General features: G+C 53.5%; 1 protein-coding gene across 1 annotated transcript; it reads left to right on the top strand.

Moving 5' to 3' along the window:
* Window positions 1-3,222: 3,222 nt before the first annotated feature.
* Window positions 3,223-15,021, top strand: KCNK18 (potassium two pore domain channel subfamily K member 18; the record flags this gene model as incomplete). Its single annotated transcript, XM_082854442.1, is given in 5 exon segments — window positions 3,223-3,442; window positions 5,813-5,929; window positions 14,177-14,326; window positions 14,329-14,660; window positions 14,662-15,021. Coding segments are annotated over 5 exon segments (1,179 nt in total).
* Between the last annotated feature and the right edge of the window lie 3,781 nt (window positions 15,022-18,802).

Below are 18,802 nucleotides of genomic sequence, written 5' to 3'. Positions count from 1 at the left end.
ATTTTAATTGCCCTTACATAATCTAGTCTGTAGCTGACCCTCAGGAATGGCTTCTTGTCTGGTCCATCTGATGCCTCATTAAGAGAGAGATTTAGGCTTCAGGAAGAGGCCTGTAGCTACCCTGTCTCACTTCCTTCCTAGGAAAAGGGTCTGGACAACCTATGGGACTGTGGGAAAATTTCTCCTTTCTAAAGACAAAAGAAACTTGGATCACCTCAAAGGTGTTTCATGTAGTGGAGAGTGGTGGCTGGACTTCATGGCCCTGAGTTTATCCACAAGAGTCCCCTTCTCTTGAGGGTTCTTACCCATTCCTGCTGCCACCATCACATTGGCCGAAATGTGGTGAAAAGACTCGTGTACACACACATTGAGTGACATGCAGCTAGATAATCTGGCCAATGAGCTGGAGCTCACTTACTGTCAGTTTGTGGCCCATCACAGTGTCCTTCTCTTCCCAGCAATCAGTCTACCTCCAGAAGGTGCATTACGTCATGATGCCCATCATCAAGAGTGATGAGTGCACAGGTTCTGTTATTCTCTAGACTCTTCTAGATGTTGAAATATGTCTTCTAACAAGACTTAAAAAGAGGAGTACAAATACACTTTCTGACCTCTACCATCTAATACTTTCAGCCATTAACACTGCCCCTAAACACATTAAATAGCACTCAGAATGCATTACATAACAAATAACAAATGACTTATGCATTGTTATCTTAAAATGTTGATTCTTGACTTGGGTAAAGAATAATGGGCACACGCTAAGGTGTTGTTCAAAAGTAATGGCCAGGAGAGACATACAGGAGACATACTGTGTTCATGGAGTGGAGGGCTCAACATAGTAGGAGGTCAAGTCTCCCCACATTGACCTATGGGTTTAATGCAATTCCTATCAAAATCCCATAAGGTTTTATGTAGACATAGATAAGATTATTTAAAAACATATAGAAAGGCCTTTTGTTTAGAAGTATAGTTGATTTACAATGTGTTAGTTTCAGCAAAGTGATTCAGGTATATATATATATATATATATATATATATATATACATACACATACATATATGCTCTTTTTCAGATTCTTTTCCCTTATAGATTATTACAAGATATTGAGTAGGGCTTCCCTGGTGGCACAGTGGTTGAGAATCCGCCTGCTGATGCAGGGGACACAGGTTCGTGGCCCGGTCTGGGAAGATCCCACATGCCGCAGAGCTGCTGGGCCCGTGAGCCATGGCCACTGAGCCTGTGCATCCGGAGCCTGTGCTCTGCAATGGGAGAGGCCATAACAATGAGAGGCCTGCATACCGCAAAAAAAAAAAAAAAAAAAAAAGATATTGAGTATAGTTCCCTGTGCTATACAGTAGGTCCTTAAAGTAGCTAAAACAATCTTGAAAAAGAAGAATAAAGTAGGAGGAATCACTATACCCGATATTAAGGCTTTCACACAATGGAGCAGGGAGGAATATGGGTGGCAATCAGGTGACCCAATGGACAAACACAAGCAAGTCCAACCTGGAAAGGCTGCGGTTACCAAGGACTCAGACCCTTCAGGAATGCGAATTTGGGTCACGCCATTGGGAAATCCATTGAAAGCAGTAAAAGAGGCGGCAGAGGGCAAGGAGAATTTAGAATGAAGAGTGAAGTCAGGAGACAACGAAAATCAGTTGCCATCCTGAGTTCAACTGCAGTGGAGGCCGTGCGCTGTCCTACTAACCTCCCTTTCTAAGTTTGCCTTCAGGGGATCAATGCAACTTCCTAATAACCACCCAAACTTATCCTTATATTTATCATTCCTCTCCTATGTTTTTTTTTTTTTTTTTTTTTTTTGGTATGCGGGCCTCTCACTCTTGTGGCCTCTCCCGTTGCGGAGCATAGGCTCCGGACGCGCAGGCTCAGCGGCCATGGCTCATGGGCCCAGCAGCTCCACGGCACGTGGGATCTTCCCGGACCGGGGCACGAACCCGTGTCCCCTGCATCGGCAGGCGGACTCTCAACCACTGCGCCACCAGGGAAGCCCTCTCCTATGTTTTAAATGCCTGAACTGTTGCACCTGCACACCATCCCACCTCACCATTGCCAAAAGTGTAACAACTGGATGGCCACCTTGAGCCAAGAGCTGCCTGCGCGCCATCTCCTTACCAGTGGGTACTGAGCGACCCAGCGCTGAAACCCCATTTAAGATCCTGCTCTCTCAGGTCACTCCTGTTGCCCACTATTGCAGGTTGGATCCTCTGCGAAGCAGACACGGATAGAGTAAGGCCTCCCAAAGCTCTATTTATTAGGAAGTAAAGGCGAAGGGAGGAAACAGGATGGGACAAGGGGAGACTTCATATCACGATGCAGACCTGACAAAATCTCTGGCAGACCAACAGAGAGCGAAGATTTCGGGTTGGAGGAGTCCGGCACGCGGCGGAAATGGTTAAGCTCTTGTACCCCACCTTGCTCAGCCACTGGACAAGGGCTTCCCGGAGAACAGGGCCTGAAAGCTGAAGCAAACCCCGAAAGAACGAATAGCTGGAGGCTGTCAGGACCCATGCTCCTTGAAGTGCATGGAGAAACCTTTCATGAAGGGGGATCTAAACACCCACACATCTCCACATCCACCAGGTGGGGCACTTTTTTTTTCCTAGTGGCAGAGGCAAGGCACAGGGGAGCAGGTCCCATTGTACGTTTACTTTTCAGGTCCCTGCTTAAGTCATGTCTGCTAACACCTGATTGGCTGGAGCAAGTCACGTGGCTTAGTCCAATGCTAAGAAGGAAGTATGCTCTGCCCACCCTGAGGCCAAGGCAAGTCTCGGTATGCTAGAGGGGAATGAAGAATTGGGACCAATAATTAGATCCACACAGAATAAAGGCCATTTGTAAACTGTGGAGCTCTGGCCGCACTAATTACTATTATTTCTACCTGTCCAAGAGTCAGGGTACCACAGGCCAAAGCACAAAGCAACCACCATGCATTCCTCCCAAAGCCTGAAGGTCAGCTCTCAGGCTGGCCAGGCTGCTGGGAGCGCACCTGCCTGGTGGATCAATAGTAATTTGAGACACTAGGGGGCGCGCTATCTGAGAAACTCTCAGGAACTGAACGCGCAAGGAGTGCCGCCTGCTTGCCAAGTCCTTGGGGGAAGCGCTGGAGCCGGGCCATTCTCGGGGCACCCCCCCCTCCCTGGCGGGACCTCTGGGCTCCTCCCTCTTCCAGCAGCTCCTGTCCTGCCCACTCCTGGGAGGATGGAGGCTGCGGGGCCGCCTCAAGATAGGAGGTGCTGCTGGGAGGCCCTGAGGAAAATCTTCCCTCGCCTCTGTTTCCACAGCTCCCTGGTGACATACGCGCTGGTGGGTGCCGCGCTCTTCTCAGCCATTGAGGGCATCCAGGACCTGGGGGCAGATGACCCGGAGTTTGAGGAGTTCCTGGAGAAGCTCTGTGACATCTTGAAATGCAACAGAACAGGTAGGTGGCGTACCTGGGCAGGGCGGGCCTTTTCTCTCTGGGTAGAGGCAGGCCCCAGAGAGGAGAGAACTGCCTTGTAGGAAGCTGAGTCTGGGAGCCCTCTGCTTGCATCCTGCCCACTCCTGGGCAACCTTAGGCAAGTGACTTCTCTCTGGGCCTCAGTTTTCCCCTCTGTAAAATGGGGGTGGGAATAATGGACGGCCTCTCAGGGTTGATGTAAAGAATGTAGGAAAAGTGCTGAGCACCCAGTGGGCTCTCCCTTCCCTTTGCCTCAGTTCCCAGCCCCACCCAGACCGGCAGGCTCTGAGGAGGATGGATCGCTGGAGATTTGATGAGGGGGGGTGGGGTGGATGGGTGGCCAGCTCTGGAGCTGTGGGTTCCTAGGCTGGTCCTCAGAACTGCCTGCCCCACCCCATGATTCGGTTTACAAGGACTGGAATTCAAGGAACAATCCAAATGGGGCTTGGACTGCCAAGACAGTAGCCTGCCCCCTGCTCTCCTACTTCTTGTTTCAAGTGGCCTTTTTTTGTGGTCGGACTCAGGGGAGGAAGAAGGTGTTGTGAGAAGAACTTGGGTCCTGGTTTCGGTCCCAGTTGCTCTCCCAGCTTGCTGTGTGATCTGGGGCAGATTGCCCTCTCTGGGTCTCAGGCTGCCAGGGAGAAGAAGGCCCACAATCTCAGGCCTGCCAATCACAGGGACCCTGTGGGAAGCAGAGGAGACAATGGACATGAAGCCTCTTGGAAGGCACAAGGCACTTTATATATGTCCTTATTGCTTTTCATTCATATTTGTCACTTATTTCCATACTGTCTCCTAAAGCTTGGAAAGATGCATTCAACAAAGCAAGATAAAATAATAGAGAGTAAATAAAAGACAAAGGAAAAACAGACTCTAAAGTTCAAGGGAAGAACAGGGTCCTGTGGTATGACAGGTCCTCAGCCAGGCTGGCAATGACCCCTCCAACCTGTGGGAGGTCCTTCCAGCGGGGGCGGACCAGAGGCTGATCACAGGTGGCAGAGTCTCCTCTCCGTGGAGGGTCCTACTCCTTCTCTCTGCATCTGTGCCAGACAGACACAAGCCTACTCAGATGACCCAGGAGATGCCGTCTGCCATCAGACACTCTGAGCCATCACTGCGTCCAGACTGTCAACAAGTTCAGGGCTTTCCAAACCTGGCCACGCGTCAGAATCATCCAAGGAGCTGGTCTAAAATACACATTCCCAGGCTCTTCCCAAAACCCACTTAATCAGGATCTCCAGGACTGGGCTGGGAATCTTATTTTTAAAAAGTTTCCTGGGTGATTCTGATGCAGAGAATGGTATAGGAAAACAGAGCTGGTCCATCCGCATTTTGTACTGATTTTCACTGGGGATTAAAATGCTCAGTAAGTGCTGGTTAGTGCAGACCCTGTGCCAAGTGTTTTTCATGCACTGTCTCACTTGATCCTCACACCCACCCTATGAGGTGGATGTGAATTGTCCCCCTTTTACAGATCAGGAAACTGAGACACTGGGAGTTAAACAACTTGCCCAAGGTCACCCACTAGAAAATGGAGCCAGGGATTCAACCCCAGACATTTAGATTCCAAAGCCATGTCATGCTGCCTCCCCGATGGGGAAACTGAGGCTCAGAAAGAAGCCTCTTGTCCATGGCTACAGGAACTAGTCAGGGTCAGAACTGGGTCTAGATTGCAGGTGTCTGGACTCCCAGGTTGGTGCCCATTCAAACGAGTGGTGACTTCCTGCTGTGCCAGGCTCTGTGACATCTTCTTACAACTGTCCCAGCTGGCAGGTGACTTCTGGGATCCCTAAAACCCACTGGCTGCCAGGCCAAAGGTACCATTTGGACACCTCCCCGAGAAACTAGGGCCCCCAGGCCTGCTTCCGCCAAGTCTTCCCAGGTAGCCTCAGCCAGCTGATCCCAGTATGATCACCACACTCCATCAGGCTTAATGGCTTCCAGGAGTGCATATGGTTTGCAATCACGCAAGAGCCTGCATTTCATAAAAGCCTTTTTCTTTCAGTTCTCAAGACCCCGGGAAAGAGGCAGAGCAGAAGTTAGTAGGCCCCGTTGCAAGGCTCCGAAAGTTCAGAAAGGCCACAGGGCAATTCCATGGCTGAGCTCAGGCCGGACCCCTGTGGGCCTCTCTCTGAGGTGCTCAGCACACAGGGTTATGTGGCCTCCTAATCTCTGCAGGTGCTGGAGCAGTACCTAAACTGCAGAGACATTGAACAAAGGGTTCTGAGATCCTCCATTTAGTGTTGATGAGGGCCGCAAGGCAGGGGGCGTGGTCCCTGGGGAAGACGCCCCTTCCCCTGGGCGGGACCTGTTTTAAAGGGTGTAACCTTCTCTCTCACGCCCTTTCTGGAGTTGAGGAAGGTAGGAAGCGGGGTCTCGGGAAGCTGCTACAGAAGGTGAAGCCCCAGTGGTTTAGCGGGTCTGCAGACCGGTCCTTCCTGAGCTCACTCTTTTTCTGCTGCACAGTGGGTAAGTCCAGGGGCGAGGGCAGACCTGTGAGAGAAAGCTGGGGGTGGGGGCAGGGGAGAGGGGGACGCGGACCCTTGGTGGGGATGAAGCGTTCGATTCATTTAGTGCAAGAAACAGCTGTGGAGTGCCTACCCTGTGCTCAGGGAGACGGCAGTGAGCAGGGCTGCCACTGGCGCATTTGTGCAAATGAGAAGAGGACCCCCTTCCTTCAGGTGGGCATGGCCCCATTCCCCGGGCAAAGGCCCCAGTGAGCGAGGTGTGGGCTGCGTTTCGGCTTCTTCTTGTCTCCCAGTGAGTGCTCTTGTACAAAACACAACCTGCAGGGTACCTGCCTGCCCGGGTTCCTGGACTCGGGGGCAACCAAACGTGGTCAGTGCGCTGTGCTCAGGGTATGGCGGGAGCACAGTTTCCCCAGCCTTGGGGCTGGGGAGTGGGTTTCAGAGTCACCAGCATATTGACGGCAGCTGGCTCCAGGGGAATGGAGGAGGGCATGGCGTGCGGAGGGAGGACGGTGTGCCAGAGCAGGACCGGAAGCGCCAACGATGAGGCAGAGGAGGAAGGGGACCTGCAGCGCTAAGGAGAGCGCACAGTTGCCTGCAGGGGCCGTGCTAAGCTGCCTCCTTTAAAGCCCACAGTGAATCAGGTCGGGGAGCCCAAGCCCAGAGAGGTGACGTCAGGGGCCAAGGTCGCGCAGTGAGTGGAGCTGGTGCCCACGAGAGCTGTTGAGACTCCAAGTCCAGTGCTCTTTCCCCAGAGTAGGCTGCCAGCTTTGCAGGTCAGCGGGGTGCTGTGGAGACTCTGCTTACCCCCGCTCAGGGAGCCCCAGGGAGAGCCTCGCCCTGCCTGGAAGCAGGGGCCGCTCAGATTCCTGTGTCCCCCTGGAGCGGATGACAGTGCCCGGGAGGGGAGGACCTGGAGAGAGGAAGGAGCCGGCCTCGCCCTGTTCCCTGCACTTGCTTTGTACGTGTCTCCAGCCTCCAAGCAAGGGCAAGACTCCTGTGTGACACATTGTCCCAGCGAAGTCCTTTCCGGAGCCCCAGGCAGAGGGGAGGGTGTGGAGGCAGAGCTGCTTCCCTACAGTGAACACTTGCACGTTTTAAGATGGGCTCTGTGGACCCTCAAAGCCACAGATCCTCCTCTCGGTGGCTACACAGAGGGTGGGCTCCTGTGTGACACCGCACATTGGAACTGGGCTGTGGAGATGGCCTTTGCTTCTTCCCTCCCTCCCTTCCTTCTCTCCTTCCTTCCTTCCTTCACAAATACCGAACGCCTATGATTGCAACAGCAGCGGCTGCGCTGGCTAATGCATGTGTATTTATTTATTTACTTGTTTACATCTTTATTGGAGTATAATCGCTTTACAATGGTGTGTTAGTTTCTGCTTTGTAACAAAGTGAATCAGTTATACATATGTTCCCATATCTCCTCCCTCTTGCGTCTCCCTCCCACCCTCCCTATCCCACCCCTCTAGATGGTCACAAAGCACCGAGCTGATCTCCCTGTGCTCTGCGGCTGCTTCCCACGTGTATTTAAGACTCATCAGGCTCCCTTTTAAGTTCTTCGTGGTGATTAGCCCATTCACACCTCACAACAACCCTGAGGTAGCTGTTGTTATTATTCCCACTCTCGGAGGCAAGGCAGGTCCACCATTTTTGCAAGGGGGCACAGCTCATGTCTGTCTGGGTCCAGGCTGTCTGGGTCTTAACCTGAAACCCCCCTGCCTCTCTCTGTAAGTGACTTTTTCTGTGCCTGGCATGGGGCTGAAATAGCTGGATGCCTCTGAGTCTAATGGAGGCGGGAACAATGAACAGCTAAGCGCACAGACGTGCTCAAGAGGAGAAGCTTGGGCTGTGGAAGTGGGTGAGACAGGGTGGGGGAGGGTGGTCCTGACTTTTGGGGATGGGGGAGAGGCTTGTCTGAGGAAGTGACATTTGAGTGGCAGGATCTGTGGAGATGAACCAGGCAAAGAAGGCTGAGAGGGCTTCCCTGGTGGCGCAGTGGTTGAGAGTCCGCCTGCCGATGCGGGGGACGCAGGTTCATGCCCCTGTCCGGGAGGATCCCACATGCCGCGGAGCAGCTGCGCCCGTGAGCCATGGCTGCTGAGCCTGCACGTCAGGAGCCTGTGCTCCGCAATGAGAGAGGCCGCAACAGTGAGAGGCCCGCGTACCGGGAAAAAAAAAAAAAAAAAGCCTGAGAGAGCTTTCCAGCAAGGCAGCAGGCAAAGCTCCGGGGCTTAGAGGCCCCTCTGAGGTAGAGACCACTGAGGCTGGCGGGCTGTGAGAAGCAGGGCTGGTCTTGCACTCAGGCGCCGTGTCCCTGGGCCAGCATCGGAGGACCTTCTAGTAACTAAGGGCCCCAGCTTCCCTCTGCGGTGCAGCAGCAGGGTGGGCCATGTGCAGGGGCCAAGCCAGGCCTGGCAGGAGCCACCCCTGCTGGTGGTGAGGGGGTCACAGGAGTGGAGGTAGTGGAGCTGCCCTCGGCCACAGGTCAGGGGCTCCTGGGTCAGCGTCCCCACCAGGAGTGTGACTCATTGTGCAGCCCCTGCCCCTCTTGGGCAGTGAAAAGTACTGGGGCCCCATCTTCATTCAAGAGAGCATCAGCTCAGGAGAATACCGGTCCCCGGGGGGCCTGAGCTCACAAAGGCCGCGGCTGGGCACTCGTCCCGGGGTCCCCTCACACTCGGGGTAGAGGTGGAGCACAATGGCCAGCTGCGGACTCTGGGGGCCAGCCACCTTGGGTCAGAGCTGTGTGACCTCCAGTGAGCAATTTAGCCCGTCTGAGCCTTTTTCCCTAATCTATAACTCCTCCCAGACCTGCCTCTGAGGGTCAGCGTGAGGGTTAGCTGCGACTGACAGAAAACCCAACATGGTTGGCTTAAACTGCAAGGAAAATGTGTCACCTCCCAAGTAGGAAGTCCAGTGGGGGACAGCCCTCAGGCTGCTTGATGTGCAGCTCAGCTGTGACATTGACTATCAGGTTCTCTCCATCCTGCTCAGCGGGTCACACGATGGTCACCAAGGTCCACTTCCCGTCCGGGCATAATTGCATCTCATAGAGAAAAGGCTGGCTGTCATAATCGGCAAGAAACTTCCGGGAAGCCTCCCACCCCCCAAGCCAGTCCCTGGCAAGGGGATTGGATTACCAGGATGACTTAGACGGATCGGATCTATCTCTAAATCAGGTGAGAGAGAAGCAGCGTTCCAGGGAAAGATGGGGGAATGGCTGCTGGGTGGACAACCTGTGCCTACTGCAACACACTTTCTTAAATGTGCACATATGCTTGTGTCCAAGGGCGCCCCCATGTGGTTTCTTTCAGAACCGGTCTCATTCACCTGAATGTTGATATCCAAGCAGGGACAGGTCAGGAGCAGAAAGAGTAACAGTAACTTAATAGCTGCACTACTGAGCGCTTACCAGCACCAGGCGTTGTGCCAATGTGCTTTATATGCATGATTTTTTTTTTTTTTCGGTACGCGGGCCTCTCACAGCTGTGGCCTCTCCCGCTGCGGAGCACAGGCTCTGGACGCGCAGGCTCAGCGGCCATGGCTCACGGGCCCAGCCGCTCCGCGGCATGTGGGATCTTCCCGGACTGGGGCACGAACCCGTGTCCCCTGCATCGGCAGGCGGACTCTCAACCACTGCGCCACCAGGGAAGCCCCTATATGCATGATTTTGTTTAATTCTCATGACAGCCCCACGAGGTAAGTGCTGTGACTGTCCCATTCAGCAGTGACCTTGGGCTCTGGGAGGGAAGTCGTTTTGAGCAGGGTAGAAGCAGGGCACAACTGGCCTTTTCAGGGACCCCAGACCTCCAGGGAATGCTTTGAGGAACAACATTTACAGGGGATCAGCAAGCGCAAGGAAGAGACTGGAAGCAAACGGGCTTGAGAGTATGGGGTTTTGTTAGGTTTTTTCTCAAGAACAAAAGGGGACTGATCTAAGGCAGCGTTTTTTAGCCTTGGCACTATTGGCATCTTGGACTAGAGGATTCTTTGTGGCGGGGACTGTCCCATGCATTCATTGTAGGATGTTTGGAAGTATCCCTGGCCTCTACCCACCAGAGGCACCCACCTTTTCCCCTGCTGTCTTCGCCAGTTGCAACAGCCAAAAATGTCTCCAGACATTGCCAAATGGCCCTTGGGGGGCAAAATTGCCCCCTGTTGAGAACCACTGATGTAATGCAATGGTTATTAAAGCGTGGTCCCCGGACCAGTGGTGTGAGCATCACTAGGGAGAACTTGTTAGAGATACAAATTAATTTCCAGGCCCCTTCCTAGATCTACTGAGTCAGAAACTAATGGATGTGGGACCAGTGATCTGTGTTTTAGCCAGTTCTCCAGGTGATGCACGTAGATGTTTGAGAAGCACTCTCCTGGGGCAAGTGTTCTCAGGCCAGGCTGCATATCAGAATTACCTGGATATCTTTTACACGCCCCCATGCCTGGACCCCACACCAATCACGTCAGACTTACTAGGGACAGACCCAGGCATCAGTAGTTTTCAGAGCCCTCCAGGTGATTCTAATGGTAGTCCAGGCTATGAACCACTGACCTAATGGAAATGCATTAGCTTGGTTCACATCCCAAGAAAACGATGCTGCCACTCATGGTACACGTCCATTAAGACATCAAGCCGTCCAGTAATTACAACTGGAAGAGGATTGGGGAAGGTTCTTCGCTGCGCGTCATCAATAACGGTCCTGCTGGTAATACTGCTTCCTGTCCTGCATCTCTGGGTCACCTGAAATGCACCTGGCCTTTTTGCTGAAAAAGGGACCCCTGAAAGGTATGAGGTTGGTCAGTCCCCAGTCATTCCCAATTGGATCAGCGCCCTTGGATTAGGAAGTGTATGGGCTGTTAAATCCTCACAGGCTAAGTGGCGTGGACTGATGGAATTGGAACATCGGCATGCATTGTAAGAAATAATACGATTTTCCATAATGCGTCTTAGCATTCAGTAATTGGGTAGGCAATACATTTCCTTCATAGGGGCCTGTGCTCTCTGAGACTTACTTCCTTGATGCGTTCTCTGCAATGTGGCATGTCCTCTGGACTGTAAACATATTCCACCCAGAGGCAGCCACAGTGACTTTGTTTGTAATCCACTAAACCCACCTTTGCCAAGGAGAGCATGCATGTGGAGGGAGGTCTTCAGGTGAGGGGTGCCCACAGGCTGTGGGCTGTGCGACTCCGGACGTGTCACCTGACTCCCCTGTTCCTTGTCTATTAAATGCAGTAACGACGGTGGTTGCCAGCATTAGGGGTTCTGCTATGCGGGAAATTCTGACTCTTAAAGGCAATTTTCTCCATAAATCCTGTAAGAAATGTGATATTCTTTCCTTTAAATAAAATAGATCTCACCCTGGGACTCCATCCTGGAGGCTGGGGGGCTTCCACTGGGGAGCCTCTCCTGACTTTCCTAGGGGTGCACGAGAGCTGGGGGCTTCCAGGCAACATCTGGAAAACAGGGTGGCTGCCTGCCCCCGGGCCCTGCTGCTGACACCCCTAAGGACTGCAAGGCCTTTGACAATCTCAGGAGCAGGGATATTTGCTGACACCGGGGCCTAGGCTCCTGAGACTCCACGGCCAGGCCTCTCTGAGCTCCTGCCCCACCACGAGGGGCTCCAGGCCCCCTCCTCTCTTCCCCGCTCTGGAGAATCTCTCCTCACTCTCCACAATCACCCTGGCTAGAGCAAGCTACTCCCTGGTGTGCCCGAGGCTGCCGTGGTTTTAGCATTTAAGGGTTTACCAGAACATGAGACTTTCAGTCCTGGGCACATTGGGCCACTGGTCATCCTCTCCAGGGCCCCCCTCTGTCCCCAACCCCCTCCCTCTCCCTGAGACCCCTCCCCACCCCAATCTCCTCAGTGCTTCTGGGCTTTCACCGAAGCCTGGACAAGATGCTGTCCTGAGGTCATTTCTGCAACCTCCTCTCCCTCAGGGGAGGGCTGAGCTGCTGGAGACCTGCAGGGAACGGGGAAGGGAAAGAGAGGCAACAGAAACCCTGGGCACCTCCTCAGAAAGTCCGGCCCTGCGGAACAGCCTCGGGTTTCTGATGGGGGGTTTAGCCAGTGCAGGCTCACTCCTGAGCTCTTGGGTCCTGCTGGACAGGTGGGGAGCTGAGTTCAAGGCTTTGCTTCCTGCTCGACTAGGAGCCCCCAGAGGGCGTGACCTCTGCCTGTTCCTCATTGTATCCCAATCCCACCCACGAAAGCCTGGCATAGAGTAGGTGCTCAATAAATGCCCATCCAGGATGGATGCCTTTGTTCTAATCTGTTGGTCTGCCCTTACACATCTTGTTACTGATCTCCACTTGTAATTGCCTACTCACGAGGGTGGTTATTTGATTCATATCTGCTCTGCTCACCACTGCGTCCCAGTGCATGCGGTAAGCACTCACGTGCACAAACAATATGAACTCACAGAGAGTTCACCACCCCCGCCGTCAAATGGTACCTCATGGACGCAGTCAGGGTGGCGTGGAGTGCCCTGGGAGGGGTGCACAGTGATGGGACCTGGTGAGGGCCACAGCCCTCTTCCAGAACCCTGATGAAGATGGGCAGCCTTGCCCCGTGCGTATGCCTGGAGGGCGGAGGCTGAGGCCAGAGTTTGCACAGGAAGCTGCAGCCCTGGAGGAGGTTGGGGCTTAGCCAGCCTGGGAATTGCCTTCCAATTAATTTACATAATTGGTCTGGGGTTTTCTGTATTAGTCATCCTTTATGACACCAAAAATTAAACATAGGCATTAAATACAGAGCTTCTCCCTCTTTGTTGAAGGCAGTGAGCTTGCCCACCCCAGAAGAGGGTTCCACATCCCTCTGATCCTGCCCTCTCTAGACACGGGGTGGGGGGGGGCTGGGGTGATGGGAGCAGGGGGCTCCTGAAGAGCACAGAGGCTTCAGCCTCTCTTTGCTTGACCATCCTGTTCTTGATGGTTGGAGGGTCCCACCCCCTCAGTGCTTCTGACCCAGCAGAGGGAGCTGGCTTGGGAACTGGATGGCCCTGGGGGTTTGACCCCCCAACTCCACACTTTATCACACGTATGCTCTTGGCTAAGTCGCTTCACTTCTCTGAGCCTCAGTTTCCCCATCTGTAATGGTGATAATACTTACTGATGAAGGCTGGTTAATACCCAACCCACAGTAAATGCTCAGAAAAACAGCCATTAGGATGAGGGCACCCACCTCCCGAGAACGAGGCACTCTGTGTGTGAGGTGCTGGTCTCTTGTAATCCTTCCAGCTGGTCCATATACAGAGCAGGTATTGTCATGCCCATTTTACAGATAAGACATCTGAAAATGTGAGCAGTCACGTAACTTTCTAGTAAATGGCAGAGCTGGAATTGGAAACGAGGTCGGTAAGATTCTAGATGCTGGGGTCTTCCACATGTCACTCTCGTTTATGAACACGTCTGACCCACTAAGTCACAAATGGCTCTGAGGGCAGCGATTGTATTTTAGTCACCGTCCAGCTTTCTACCGTCCCAAATACCGTGCGTACTGCTGTACACACCACTGGCACATAATAAATGCCTAATATATAGAAACAAACATAGAGGCCCAGACAACCCAGGAAGGACAAGGTGGCTTCGTAAAAACTGACGCCTTCATGGAGGATGATGGAGGTGATGGGTGTGTTTGCAAAGCCCGCACATCCTGTCGCCTGTGCTCATCCTATCCCTCCAGGTGAGCTGGGCCCGTCCTCCTTCAGGTGCTCAGAAGTGGCAAACTGCAAGGCAGTCAGCTGCTCCCAGACATGGGGTTGTCTCCTGCCAAGGACATTTCTGGTCAAAGATCTGGACATGAGTCGTCCCTTATCCTAAAGAGAAGCTGGGTTTCACCGCCTGCTCCCCCAGCAAAGCGGACCTAATGTCAGACAAGTGGATGAATGTTTTAAGATGAATTTTTTTTTTTTTTTTGCGGTACGCGGGCCTCTCACTGCTGTGGCCTCTCCCGTTGTGGAGCACAGGCTCCGGACGCGCAGGCTCAGCGGCCATGGCTCACGGGCCCAGCTGCTCTGCGGCACGTGGGATCCTCCCGGACCGGGGCAGGAACCGGTGTCCCCTGCATCGGCAGGCGGACTCTCAACCACTGCACCACCAGGGAAGCCCCAAGATGAATATTTTTAAACATGTTGTGTAAAATGTCATATGCCAGGGAGAGGAAGTGGCAGAAGGTCCCTTTAAAGTTTTTTGAGCAGGGGAGGGGGGAGAGCAGCCGACAATCCCGGGCTCTGTCCTCCTTTTCAGGTTACGGCAACACCTACCCTGTCACCAGGCTTGGCAAGCACCTGTGCGTGCTGTGTGCTCTCTTTGGCGTCCCCCTGATGTTCCTGGTCCTCTCAGACACAGGCGACATCCTGGCAACCATCTTATCCATGTCCTACCACCAATTCCAAAAACTCCTTTCCTTCCCCCTCCCCTTCCCAAGTGGCTCTCCGGACCCCCCTGCAAAAGAAGACCTGACACCAATCCCGTAGACGAAGCCATCCCGAGGATTGCCATCAACGACCCAGAGCTCCCGGGCCCCAAACCTGCCCCCTCAATCCCAAGCGGCAACATGGAGCTGTTCGAGAGACTTCTAGCACGAGAGAAAGGGAACACACTGCAGGTGCCCCCTCAGGCCATGGAGGGGAGCTCTTCGTGTCCTGAGCTGGTGTTCGGGAGACTCTCGTACTCCATCATCAACAACCTGGATGAGGCGGGGCGGCAGGAGGAGAGGCTGGACATCCCGCCTCCCCATCATCGCCCTCGTGGTCGTCGCCTACATTTCCTGTGCAGCTGCCATCCCCCGCATCTGGGAGAAGCAGCTGAACTTCGAAAATGCCTTCTATTTCTGCTTTGTCACGCTGACCACCGTTGGGTTTGGCGAAAATGCCTTCTATTTCTGCTTTGTCACGCTGACCACCATTGGGTTTGGGGACATTGCTTTCGAACAGCCTCACTTCTTCTTGTTCTTCTCCATGTATATCATCGTTGGGATGGAGATTGTATGCATGGCTTTCAAGTTGGTGCAAAACAGGCTGATTCACATCTACAGAAATGTCGTGCTGTTCTTTGCAAATGGGAAGTGTTACAATCCTGTTAAAAAGTGAAGGCTCTATCGACTGTCGTGTGATGATGCCGGCCCAGCTGGCTGTCTTGCCTTTTGGGGCAGTGTAGTTAGAGCTGGTGGCACTGCAGCCTGTCACCTGAGGCCTCAGAGTCACACCCTGCATGACAGCTGAATGCAGTCTCGAGGCCCTGCAGAGATGTGGCCAGTGCCCTTCCTATAGGGACATTAGACAAAAACTGTCACCATCCTCCAAAGTTCAATTAATTGCCCTGTCTTCATTTTTCAAAAGCCCCACCTAATGTAGATGAAACTACCTTACGGATGTCACTGGATTTCTTGCAACATGAGAAAAAATTTACCTTTTGTTTTTGCAATTTGTACTTTCAGCTGAATTAAAATCTTCCTGAGCTGCTCCCCATTTACCCTTGATGAAACAGCTAGACTGAGCCACCTCTTTTCTTGGATGAGTACACTAATGGGATCAGCCCAATCCCAGCCCTTGTAACCTACACTGCTGGCACTGAGAGGAATCGTCACCTGTGTTCACAGGGGCCTGGGATAGTTCCTGATTGCCAGAGTCGGTGTAGACCAGTGTTCTCACCAAGCAGCACATGATCGCACCTCCTGACTGAGTTGGCATGGGAAAGTATTGATGCTTATGCGAGTGGATGGGTACGTGTAAGGGTTGGCGCTCATTGGTGGCTGTACCCGTGACCTGTTCATGAATGAGTTGGCTGGTGAATGGGGCATCTGCGTGGCAGATGCTGTAAGTACCCCACCCCTATGGCCTGTTACTCCAGTTCCCTTTGCCTGAGGACTTTCTCCGGCCACTAAAGCATAGGCATGCGCAGGGCAGGCTAGAAGTGCCGAGGAATGAACGCTCCTGGGAGCAGCCCTGAACCAGTGACCGATGGGCGTGGGTGGATGTATGGCCCCAGCTTCTCGTGCCACGTTCAACACCGTCTCCCTCAGGGGAATCGAGCCTCACTCGCCCAACAGTCCACCCTGTATGGCTTCCTTCATTTCTCTGTCTCCTATCTCCCCTCCTCTTGAGATCACCCCCAGATGACCCACTTGCACACAAAGCTTTGTCTCAGAGTCACTGCTGGGGACCCCAGCCTGGGAGAGGATGTACCAAATTGGTGTATGAACTGGTTGGCCCACGCACGTAGTACTACAAGAGTCCCACTGTTTCCCTAGTCAGTTATTAGAAATGTCTTATTTGAGAGAATCAAAGTTTCTTGAATGCTGCTTTGAGAGAATCTTGGAAAAATCAGCTTGTGTCCTGTGATTGGCCAAATCAGTCAGCTCCTGGGTAAATGGTGAATTTTGCTCCAGAACAAAAATCGCAAAAGCCAATGAAAAGCGCCGGAGGTTCCAGTTTGAAAAGAAAGGAAGTCAGCAGTCAGAGGGGGCTGCAGGCCTTCCTTTCTGGATCGTTCCTCCTCTTCCCCAAACCTATTAGGTTTTTTTGCCCCTTCAGCTCTTTGAGACCTACCTCAGGAAATGGAATTGACACGGTGTGAACCAGAACCACTGAAAGACATGGGATTTCAGGCAGCAGCCACTGGGACTAGGGTTTCTGTGGAGTTTCTTGACAACCCTGAAGTCACAGTCGCCCAGTTTCTGTGCAGCAAAGCCCCTCAAACCCAAAGGTAATCCAGACTAGCCACTCAAGTGAGGGCACGGGACCAGAGTCAAAGTTCAGTTTGGTGAATGTTCATTGAGTGCTTGCTGTTTTCCAGGCTCAAAGAGGATTGCAAGAATAGGTGTATCCTCAGAAACACGGAGGTAATAGCAGGTGGTGTTCAGTCTCTCAGCCCCTGCCTTCCTAAGGCAGTAGAGAGTCCTGTTCAAAGGCAAACATGGAGTTTGTCAGGGACACGTATTGTGTAAATTGAAGGTCACTGTCATTTGCTACTGGTTATTCTTCTGTGGTTCTGAGGAAATGGCCCAGCATGTCTTCCTGCTCTTCATTTCTTGCATCTCTGCCCTGCACACCCCACATTCCATCTACCTCGGGCTTTTTATTCCCATGCCCCTGGGTAGGAATGTAAACTCATTCCGCCATGCCTTTGCTTGGTGGTTCTCAGCTTTGCCTGTACACTGACACCTGGGGGCTTCAAAGAATTCATGTGTCTCCCCATCTCTCTCCCCCTGAGATTCAGAAGTCATTGGTCGGGGGTGCCACCGGAGCCATTTTAAAGGTCCCCGAATGGGCTTCCCTGGTGGCGCAGTGGTTGAGAGTCCGCCTGCCGATGCAGGGGACACGGGTTCGTGCCTGGTCTGGGAAGATCCCACATGCCGCGGAGCGGCTGGGCCCGTGAGCCATGGCGGCTGAGCCTGCGCGTCCAGAGCCTGTGCTCCGCGACGGGAGAAGCCACAACAGTGAGAGGCCTGCGTACCGCAAAAAAAAAAAAGAAAAAAACGTCCCCGATCGACCCCAGTGTGTGGTCAGAGTTGAGAGCTTTGCTCTAGCTGCTCTCTCAGCCTGAATGCCTTCTCCCTTGTAGGACTGATGAAGCCTTGAGTTCATGCCTCAGCACACATGTCCCCTCCTCTGGGTAGTGTCCCCTGACTCCTGGTCTCCACTATGCACCCACTGCATCCACTGTCACCCCTTCCTCTGTTATAGGATTTTAACTAAGGCCTCTGCAAACTCAGAGCTGCCCGAATGAAATGACTTTTTCACCATCATTGTTCTCTCTTTCAATCCTCCCATCCGTACTCCGCAGTGCCTGCCACATACGGGAGAGCTCTGGGCAAGACTTAGGGGCACAAATGCCAAGGAGGGCAGCCACCACTTAACCGCACACTGGCCACATCCGGACCCCAAGCTGGGTCCTTTCCCAAGTGGCCACCAGGTGGGCGTTGCCAGACCGTGCGGGCCCCGCGCTCTGAGGCCAGCAGGTGGCGCATCCGTAGCCCGGGCCCTCGGAGGAAGGGGCCCCTGGGCGCCGGGAAGGAGAGCGTTGGGTCCCTGTCCTCGCTGCGGACACCCGGGGAAGCAACGCCTCGGACCACGTCCTCAGAGCATCCCTCTCAAGGGGGCACCCCGGACGGCTGTCCCGCATCTCTCAAATCACATGTCCTGCCAAGCTCCTATGAGTGCCTGAAATGTTACCATTTGAGTCTCAGCCACTTGACAGGTGACGTCCTGTCAGCAATTCTGCCATTAGCTCCCTTTCACCCTGGATGCTTCTCAGATCCACCAGCCTCGTTAGAGACAGCAGGGCCTTCCGGACCTCATGGAGCTCGCAAGAAAGACACCTGTAAGTTTCTACAATGTGCAGGTGCCCTGTCCCACCTGAAATCTGCTGGGTGGGAGGCCCTGGGAGTGATGCCCAAGAATGGCTGCTGTTGGGGGCTGTGGTTCACCTTCTGTCTCTCAGCTGCGGAGGGGGATTCTCACTGAGAAGCACCGTCCTAAGTGGGAGGGTGGAGAGGCCCAGGGCCAGGCATGCTCTAACCGGAAGGGGCTTGGGGAGGCCTAGTGCTTCCTGGGAGGACTGCTGGGGACAGAGGGACTAGAAGACAGAAGACCTGGTCGGAGTGCCAGTCCTGGCTGTGACCCTGCTTCTGGGTCTCTCCAGAGAGGAGAGGATTGGCCTGGGCAGCCCCCGTGGTCCTGCTGACCCGCACGCCGGCCCCCCTCGCCCCCCACACCCACCCCACAGCCAGGGTTTGAGTAGCTGCTGCTTTAATGGGTGGGAAGTAGGATTGATTGCCTAGGAGACTGGCTCGTAGGCTGCTGGATGCATTGCTCTGACCTTGGCCTCAGCTTGGGAGGGTGCCTAGCAGATGGGAAGAAGCTTTAATGA

This window comes from Leucopleurus acutus (assembly GCF_964270905.1).
Source record: "Leucopleurus acutus genome assembly, chromosome: 14".
NCBI classification, from domain to species: Eukaryota; Metazoa; Chordata; class Mammalia; order Artiodactyla; family Delphinidae; genus Leucopleurus; species Leucopleurus acutus.
This window is presented reverse-complemented; position numbering and strand designations above follow the sequence as displayed.